Source organism: Lactuca serriola, chromosome 2 (assembly GCF_051521515.1).
Source record: "Lactuca serriola cultivar US96UC23 chromosome 2, Lser_US96UC23_V15, whole genome shotgun sequence".
In the NCBI taxonomy this organism is placed as follows: domain Eukaryota; kingdom Viridiplantae; phylum Streptophyta; class Magnoliopsida; order Asterales; family Asteraceae; genus Lactuca; species Lactuca serriola.
In genome coordinates, this window is record NC_136409.1 from 76,997,451 (window position 1) to 77,007,778 (window position 10,328).

The 10,328-nt window shown below is 31.2% G+C and overlaps 1 protein-coding gene across 1 annotated transcript; it reads left to right on the forward strand.

The window, feature by feature from the left end:
• The first annotated feature begins 775 nt into the window (after window positions 1-775).
• Window positions 776-4,630, forward strand: LOC145086432 (translocation protein SEC62-like). The gene is made up of 5 exons (XM_079024188.1): window positions 776-955; window positions 1,718-2,032; window positions 2,510-2,711; window positions 4,007-4,235; window positions 4,325-4,630. Exons 1-5 carry the CDS (start codon window positions 857-859, stop codon window positions 4,521-4,523), a joined length of 1,044 nt encoding a protein of 347 aa, XP_078880314.1. The 5' UTR covers window positions 776-856; the 3' UTR covers window positions 4,524-4,630.
• Window positions 4,631-10,328: the final 5,698 nt, after the last annotated feature.

Genomic DNA, 10,328 nt, shown 5'->3' on the forward strand with positions numbered 1-10,328 from the left:
TGCTATTAACCTATTGATTATTCATTTCAAATTTCAAAATTTAAATTTCTTACTCTAATTAAATCAAATTAATAACATTAAAATAAAAATTAAAATTAAATTAATACATATTATAAGGTGATATAATTTCACGTATTTATTTCAATCAATAATTATAATTTTATAGAACTAAAAAATACAATTAATAATTTATTTAAAATAGTTGACTAATAATTTTAAACTTTTATTATAAAATTTTAATTAATTTTATATATAATTTCACGTATTTGTTTTAATTAACGATTATAATTTTATATAACAATTTTTTTTAATTAATAATTTATTTAAAATAACTGATTAATAATTTTAAGAGTAAATTACTGAAATCGTCACTATGGTTTGGTCAAAATTGCACGTTTGGTCCCTAAATTTTTTTTGCATTCGGATCATTCCTATGGTTTGATTTTGTTGCATTTTTCGTCTCCATAGTTTGGTCAAAATTGCACGTTTGGTCCCTAACTTTATGTATGTTAGAGATGAAAAATGTAACAAAATAAAACTACAGAGACAATCCGAGTGAAAAAAAAAAAGTTAGGGACCAAACGTGCAATCTAAGATTCATCAGAAAAGTAAGTTGCTTTTTGATCTGATTTTAAATTTTTATTCAAACTTATATGAAAATTTTGACAGATTATAACTATTCGAAAATATTACACGGATTATACCCTATATATGAAAATATTACATTATCGTTTGGTTATTATAAATATACGAAAATATTGTGTTGCTGTGTATCTTGACATATTTAATAGTCGCAGTAGGTGACAATTTAAGGGTCGGGCCCAGGAGAAAGCAAATCGGATCGAAGGAAAGGGGAATGAAGAAAGCCGGAGCCGATAAGAAGAGGGTCCGGCGATCCTCCGCTGCCGTACAAAATGGTGGCAACCGATATTCCGGCAGTGATACTCCTCCTAGGGTTAGTTATCACTTCTTTCCGTTTCTACCATACATGCAAACACAGTAACCGATTGTTGTCATATGATCAGTTGAATTGGATATACAAGGAACACATCTTTGTCAATTCTTCAGCATTTCGTAATTTTGTTTTTTGAAGGAAGCAATACTCAATTGCGATGATGTTTTGAATTTTATACAGCATATGTAGGTGTAATTTTACCAATTTTTTTTTTCTTCAAGTAACCTTCTACATTTCTAAATTCGCTTCTGTTTTCTTCATTTTGGTACTTTGTTTCTTTTTCGCTGAAAATCGAATTCTTTTGTTTTATATCAAAGAGATCCTAATTGAAGATTAACAATGCCATAAAGCTTTGATTCTGTGTTCTATTGATTGAATGATTGCTCTTGATGTCTGAAACGGCGTTGCGTCGTCGTATTTATGAAAATTCAATTACACTAACAGATTCGAACGCCAATTCAACATGTACTCTGGATTATAAGAAACCTTTGATGGCGAGAGTTTGAAAACCCAAGTTCAAACAATAAGATCCGACTTAACTCAAATCAAATTGATAGGTGAATGAATTTTACTGAACCTGAAATCAACTCACAGATACTAGTTCACAGATGCCTAAAATGTAGTTGTAAACATGGATTCACCCTCTTACCCTTTATGCATAAGAAGAGAGACATGAACATGAATATGAACATGAACATGAACATATACACAATATACTTTTTCTTATTCTTGTTATGATCTATTTATGTAACTGAAATGCAGAAACAAGCGAACAAGAAGGATGCTTTTCAATTGTTTGCTGAGAAAGTGAGAGATCATAAGGAGTTGGTATCAAGGTGGGCTGTGTTGCAGGAAACCCGAGTTGAATACTTCAGGGGAAAAGACTTTGTTGGGTTTTTGAGAAATCATTCAGAGCTCAAAGACATTTTAGGGTCTGATAGGCATTTAGAAGTAGAAGATATTGCAGATAAATTGCTTAACAAGAATCTTTTGGTTCGTTGTGATCGTGTGGTGAAAACAGTGCGCCCTGGAAAGAGAAAATTGTCAACATGGCCTGCTCATTTAGAGATATATCCTGTAAGTTCTTTTTATCACTTTAATGTCACATGTTCATACTTTTTCTTTTGATTTGAATGTGCAAAAGACAGAAATGCACTTCATTAACTTGTTTATTACATCATTCTCCTTTCATTTCTTCCTATTAATAAAGCTACCTAGTTTTCATCTCTATTCTTTATCTTTCTACTAAAAATGACATGACACACAAAGTATACATCAGACAGAATAGAAAAGCAAATGAAGTTAAGTTTAATAGATTACAAACATATTAAAATATCAAATTACTTTTGATGAAAGGTAATTGATATGATTATGTCCTATACCATAAATATATTTTTATGTATCTGCAAGGAATATTTGGATATAAATAGATAAGTTAATGATCATATTACTTTTTCAAAAAGTTTATATTAAACTCTTGACACCATTAATCCTACATAAACCAGATTACTTATCTGCCCTTGAGGTTTTATCTTTTGTTTTGTTTGTTTTTAGGATCAGGAGTTCTCAGATAATGATGCGTTTTTTGCATGGACATTTGTAAACAAGCGACCACTATGGCAAACACTTCTGTCATTATCGTGGCCTGTTTTGACCCTTGCAATCTGCTTATTCCCAATATACCCTCATCAGGCAAAGCTGCTTATACTCTACTCATGTGCTGGTGTACTACTCCTTATACTTTGCCTTCTCTTGGGTAAGTATATGATATCATTCCTGATAACAACAATAGGGTTATTTTTGTCATTCTATGTGACATAATTTAGGGCTTCACTGCTTCAGCAATATCAACCGTTAAAGTATGGCTGTGTTTGTTACATAAGATATATAGGACTGGACACTGAACGTGCTTTTGAGGGCTATTTTCGATTATGAGGATGAGAAGGACATTTACGTCATTTGCACTGACAAGAGATCAAGAGTGATTTTCTGTCCTACCATTACAAATTTAGATTTTTTGAAAAAAAATGTCTTTTATTTGAAAAGTGTCCTTGTTATATACTCAACATACAACTTGCATATCTTAATCTATGTAAACCAAATATTTATAGAGTAAAATTACATTTTTGGTCCTTGAGTACTGCTGATTTCTGAAAATTTTGGTCCCTAAAATGTTTTCCCTTTCAGTTTTTGTCCTTTGAGGTTTTTGTAACATTTCTGGTGCCTATTTCAAGTAAAATGACTAAATTACCCTTTTATGATTTTTTCACAAATATTTTTTTTATTTAACTTAACATTTACGTTATTCTTATTGTACTTTGAGGGGAGGGGTGGAGTGGGGATGGTGGGCCCAAAATAATATCATAATCATTCAAATTTAAAGTAAACAACAAGTATTTATAAAAGAAATCAGGGCAATAGTCATTTTACTTGGAACATGGACCAAAAACGTTAAAAAAACCCTCAAACAAGGACCAAAATTGCAAAAAATCAGATATACTCAGGGACCAAAAATGTAACTTACCCATTTACAAATAATGATAATAAAAACATGGGTTAATCTCATAAAAGACCTTATATTTTTATGTTTTTTTCCGGATCAAACCTCATCTTTATTTTTTTTCATGAAAAAGACCTTATATTTTTTCAGAAAAATCCCCAAGTTTGTCTTTTTTTTTTTTCTCTGAAAAATTACTAAAAGGACCAGATTGGAAGAAATGAAAACAATGCAAGGTCTGTTTCATGTAAAAAATAAAGTTGAGGTTTAATCCAAAAAAAAAACACAAAACATAAGGTCTTTTATGAAATTAACCCTAAAAACATTTCATATTTTGCTGAATTGATTTTTCGCATATTATCCGGTGGAGATTGATTTGCTGCATTAAACCAAATCGACTAAATATCTTTGACACTACCTTTTTGGATGGAACAAGACACTGTTATTTTTTGTCTCATTGACATCAGTCCCAGTCCCAGTCTGTTATGTTATGACTTATGAGATTTGACTAGTTAATATTTTGTTTTGTTTTTGTTTTTTTTAATGAATTTTAGTGAGAGCTTTAATATTTGGTACCGGATGGATTTTACTCGGGAAGCGGATCTGGATTTTTCCCAATATTCTTGCGGAGGAAGCAACGCTTGGAGAACTGTTCCGATTTTGGCCTAAGAAAGATGAAGAGGAAAACCCTAAGCTTACAGCAAGGCTTTTCTTTGCTGTCGTGGCTATTTTTGTCATTTTACTTTTAAGGCATCATGCACCCGATGAGGCAGCTAGAGCCAGGTCTTCATCCCAAACTCCCGTCTTTATATAACAATACCAACATCCTACTTTCAACTCTTCCTCTTATGTATGTATTTGTTCCATCACAGGTATCAGAAGAGGGTTTACAACATCATTGATGATGTCATCGAGTGGGACCCACGGTTGGCTTTGTCGGGGATGATGGATGGCAAGCCATCAGAGGAGGTTAATGTCACTGTCACTGAAACTGAAACTGATAACAATTTTACAGATGGTGGTGATGACAAAGATATGTACAATCATGAAATTCCTAACCAAGAAATGTAATAGGTTTTGAAAAAGGGTATGTTATGGGTATGAATTTTGGATTTATATTATCAAGAGTGTAGAATTTATATGAATTAAACTTTGAGAATAAAGCAAATTCTTAGAAAGAGGTCACATTGAATAGTGTCGGATTAAAGCAAATAATCTGCTTTTTTCTTTTTTCTATCTTTTGAAAAAATTCTAAGTAGTTCATGTATTGAATTTGACGAGTAAACTACATTATTAAAATGATAAGTTACTTTTTTTTTGTTTTTTGGAATGATTTAGGAATGCATAAACATGAACAACATTTTGGATGACTTTTTACTCGTTTGACTTGAGTTTGTTATTTAACCTACATGATTAAGTAAGTATACATGAAATATGGTCTAAATTTTTATATATATGGATTGATATTTGATATATTTAGTCTGTGTTGTGCAAGTAACTTTAAATTTGATTCAATTTGAATAGGGTGAATATGGGACTAATATTATAAAAGCCCTAAATTTTTAACGTGTAATTGAAAAAAGCTCTAATACTTTTTTATTATTATTGTTATGGTCACAACTTTCTCGCATAATTATCACTCTAACCCACTTAACGCGTTTTATGGTTAAGTTTGATAACTTTTTTTGCAAAATTAGTCCTAAAAAGTTCAAATTTAGTCTTTGAGGTTTGCAAAAAAATACACCACATGCTTTTTTAACTTTATTTTTCGTTTCTTGTATACTTTATTTATTTCGGTACTTTTATTAATATATGTATATTTTTTTATTTTCTATATATATATATATATATATATATATATATATATATATATATATATATATATATATATATTTATTTTTATTTTTTAACTTTATTTTTCAACAATTTTTTTTAAACTTTTTTACCTTTTGTTTTCTATTTTTAGTGTATATAATTATACTAGGTGTGAGACCCGTGTATTACACAGGTTGATATAAAAAAAAATTAAACATTAAATTGTAAACATAAAATATTTTTTAATGTGAAATTTTAAAATAAAAAAGGAAGAAATGTATTTATTGCAATTTAATATCATATATATATGATATTTAATACTTTACATATATAGTATATGACTTTAATTTTAAAAATTGAAACAAACCAAAAATTGACAAGTGGATAATATTTATTTCAAAAATACCACAAAATGACAAGTGTCAAAACTAATGAGAGATTGACATGTGGCAAAAAACATTCATTTATTAAGGAGGATATAGAGTATATTAGAGTTTTTTTTAGGTTTTTTCATATTTCTTTTCGTATTATATTTTATTTTTTTCATCTTTTTATTTTTTTATTTTTTTCTTATTTGTTTTCCAGTTATTTGTTTTTTTTTGTTTTTGTTTTTTTTTGTTTTTTTGTATTTTTATCTTTTTATTAACATTTTTCAAAAAATATAAAATGTATTAATATATTAGAGTATATAACAATTTTGATAATTTATAGTTTTTGTAATTTTTTTTATTTTTATTCAAATAAATAAAATAGTAATGTTTATATTTGTAATTTCGATCCAACTTATTTTCTTTTTATTTTTTTTTCTTTAGTGCTATTATATTTCTGTTACGAAAAATGAAAATTAAAAAAAAAATTAGCTTGTTTACTGAGAATTAGTGTTTCAATTTGTTATATAACTTGCAGATTAAATCATATTTCTATATGTGATTTCAATAGATTAAATTCAAGATAATATTTTTCAATTTGATAATAGATTAAAAAAAATAATAGTCGGTCTCTATAAAAAAAACTTGTTATAGTAATTTATATTGAATTCAAGTTCGTTTACTTGAATCAAAGTAAATAAAAACATTAGAAAAACCATAAATAACTAAAATAGGAAAAAAAATAGAAAACAAAAGGTAAAAAGATAAAAAAAATCAAATTGTTGAAAAAAAAAGTTAAAAAATGAAAACAAATAAAGTATATAAAAAAAGAAAATAAAAAATGTATATATATTTATTAAAACCGAAAATAAATAAAGTATACAAAAAACGAAAATAAAGTTAAAAAACCATGTGGTGTATTTTTTTGCAAACCTCAGAGACTAAATTTGAACTTTTTAGGACTGATTTTGTAAAAAAAAATTAACCAAGTTAACCATAAAACTCGTTAAGTGGGCTAGAGTGATAATTCTGCGAGAAAGTTGTGGTCATAACAATAATAAAAAAAATATTAGGGCTTTTTCTAATTACGCGTTAAAAATTTAAGGCTTTTATAATATTAGTTCGGTGAATATGTGTATCCCCTTTACTTATCGTACCTCCTCTAATTTGATATTATGATTATTAAGACTTTTTGTTTTGTTTTTTGTATTATTATTATTATTAGATTTTGTTGTACTTTTGTTTTTATTATTATTAGACAAAACTACAAAAATGGTCATATGGTATGTATTTTTTCTGAGGTTTAGTCCAAACTTCGATTTTTTGGTTTCGTTGTCATTTTAAACTAGTTTCACTATGTTTTTGGTATCTTAGAAAACTAAAAAGACTATTATATTTTTAGTATATTTATTTTTCATTTTTTTAAATATTTTATAATTATTAAATATACAAAGGGTCTCTCTCTCTCTCTCTCTCTCTCTCTCTCTAAAACACATAATCAAACCCAATTGTTTGTGAAATCATGAAAATAATTTATTTTCTGGGTTTAATTAGAACTGTGTGTGTATCATTGTTTCTGGGTTTAGATCTGATTCAAAATGAAAGCCATCTGGAAAGGAAATGTTCTCCTGGCTGCGTATCTCACCTCCATCAGTAGATATCCAATGCAAAAATTAGCCTTAGAACGCATTTAGAATCCATGTAAAAGAGAGCGAAAGCTTAAATGAGAGTAGTCGGAAATTTGTAAATCTAGTATTAATAGACATGTTTTAATTCGTCTTAAATGAGGACTACATGTCGAGTTGAGATAATTGAGTAATATTAGCCAAGTCATTAGAGCTTCTTTATGCCTACCTATGTAGGATGTTTAGGGTATTCTTTGGTGAGATTCTCTATTTTGGCAAGTGTCCAATTAAGTTTCATAATTTTGAAAATGGTTTTGTGTTGGATTTTTCTGGTTCTTCAGTAGAAAAAGGTATGTTGGTGGGCATATTGAGTTGAACCGGTTCAAGTTTGACTGGTTTGGACCGATTTTTATTAATATATGAGTCTTTTGGCTGAGTTGGCTAAACTCGCCTTGACTAGAGGCCGACACTACAAGAAAAATACCCTTTTACGACGCACAAACCACGAAACTCATTGATTTATGTTACGCAAAAGAGAGTGGCATTAAAAAAGTGGCATATGTTTAAAAAATTTAAGGATTTAGGTCACGCGTTATTGCGTGCCCTTAAATTAGTGTCATAAGAAAAAAAATTAAAAACATGGAGGACGTTGTATCTTAAATGCGCGTCCTCTATAAGTGTCACTTTATAATTTTAATGAAACGCGCGTACATATGGGGGAAAATGAAATCCCCAAAATTTTGAAAACCCCCTTGTTCTTTTCTACCTTCTTTCTATCTTTCATATTCGCAATCGATTCTCCCCTCTCGATTCTCTCCAATCCGCTTCTCCGCTACTCCTGACGTTACTTGTTAATCGTCTTATTTGATCTCTGCTCTAGTGTTACTCTGAAGATCAAGAAATTTCAAGCCCTAGTCTCCCACTGAGATAGAGACAAAAGAGAAGAAACATGAAAAATGCTTATTTTAATCGATTTTACTCTTCTAAAGCTGATTGTATTCATGCGGTTAAATTCATTCATATTCCTCATTGACCTTCATATGTTCATTACTACCCTAATTTTGGCTTCTGGTGAGTCTTTGAATCCATATGCAGGATTCTACGGGAAAAATCACCGTAGGTTATCAGGTATAGGTGGAAAACCCATTGATGGTTGAATAATCATAGATACACAGTAGCATTGCGCTCACAGATCCGAAGCTGTGAACAATGGCGGGTCTTGTGGGTCGTATAGGAACGAACGCGTCACAATCGATTCGTGGATCTAGAATTGTCGTTGCAATTGCTTCGAGAAAGTTATCAGATTGCAAGATTGGGTCGCGATTTTGTTGAATTTATGTAATGAATTTATAGCGTCGAAGATTGATCTAATCAGAGTCTCAAAAAATGAGCACTGGCAGGCAAATGGTGACTGCTCGATACCTTATCGATGAGGCCAAGAAATGGATTGTTTTCCTGTCCATGTGTGTTATTGTACTCTCGTATCTCATGTCTTGTAAGTTCCCTCTTTTAGAATTCTTCTCACGATTGTGCCTTTCTCTTTACCCAATTTGTTACAAAATTGACAATTCTTCACTTGTTGATTGATACATTTAGGGCTATTAGTTGTATGAATGCGAATTTAGATCATTATCCCCTCCTTGTTTGTCTTTCGTTAATTCAACTGAAACCTGGTGTCAGTGTGGTTGAATTTTTCCTAGTGAAGGATAGCTAACTGGGAAGCACGATCAAACTTTTAATTGGAAGCTCTTAGATAATTTTTGTATCTTTTGATTAATGACATGATCATTGATCACACACATTGATTTTAAATTTATTTCAGTGACAAGCGCTTCAGTGTTAATAAACTTGCCAGCTGCATTATCCTTACTTATTGTTCTTCGTTACTTCACATTGGATTATAAAATGAAGAGAATGGCCCGACGCCTCCTTGGGTAGAATGTTTGGAGACATGGAGCGAAGAGCAAGATCAACCTATGCCGTTTAATGGAGACCGAAGCTTCTATAACATAAGCGAAGGAGGCTCAGCAGATAGAGTTCTGCCAATCTTGGTCCGTAGAGTTGCCCGAAACGAAATTCAGGGCAGGATAGCTCTCCAGCGTATCGCAGAGGTTGATGCCAATGCAGGAATGCATACGATCCGTACCATTCACCTTGAAAATGCTCGTGAGAGATCTGAGAGAGACCACGAGGCTCTACTGCAAGCACTAGCTGAAACTCGAGCCGAAGTCATAGATCTTCGAGTACGCCAGAGGGTGTACGAAAGACACCTGCTAGATATGGAACGTCAACTGGCTAAACTAAGGGTTCATCAGAGGGATGACCGTCACCAGTAGGAGATGCTTTATTTTTCCTTCCTTGTTATAAGGAATCGTCTTCTTGTCTATACCCTATGTAGCACTTTTCTATGTAACTACCCCAGTACCGTAAGTACTTTTAGTTAGGCCTTTATGCTGTCAAAACTTTTCTACTCCGGATATGATGTAAGACCTACTACAAGGTCAAATTTTTCCCAAACTTATTACATCATAAATAGCAATGATATTGACAGTCGGCTAATTGCTGTGTCAATCCTTGTTCAAATACTTTCATCATACTATCATTAGAATTCTATCTGGACCTCACTCTAGTCAAGCTATTGGACTATGGTAATTTAGCTCCGGGATCATTTCCAATTCTCTTTCAAAAGTTGGATCATGTTATCCACCAACCAATGATACCCTAGTTTGGACGACAAACGTCTTGTGACCATTCTATGAACTTACTTCTACTCTTTACTAGTACCACATCATAGGGATGTAGGTCAAACCACCGAGTACAGTTTAAACGAAACGAAAAAGTTACATTTACATAAAAGAGTAAGATACATCTAGATTCAACCCTAAACCACTCACAAACTCATTTTCTTATCATATAACAGAATCATGTCGTCATCCAAAAATAGTCAGCCGAGCAATGAAACCCCTATCCTTCATATCGACGCCGCTACAGTCCAAGCTGCAGTAACAGCTGTCGTGGCAGCTGTCCTTGCAAACCTCAGCGCTGACAACGCAAACAAGGTTGGCAAG

Excerpts from the sequence above, each read along its gene's own strand:
- LOC145086432 (XM_079024188.1), top strand. The coding sequence starts at position 857 with ATGAAGAAAGCCGGAGCCGATAAGAAGAGGGTCCGGCGATCCTCCGCT. Across the intron at positions 2,712-4,006 it reads TATACTTTGCCTTCTCTTGG|TGAGAGCTTTAATATTTGGT; the intron begins GTAAGTATATGA and ends AATGAATTTTAG. Across the intron at positions 4,236-4,324 it reads GATGAGGCAGCTAGAGCCAG|GTATCAGAAGAGGGTTTACA; the intron begins GTCTTCATCCCA and ends GTTCCATCACAG.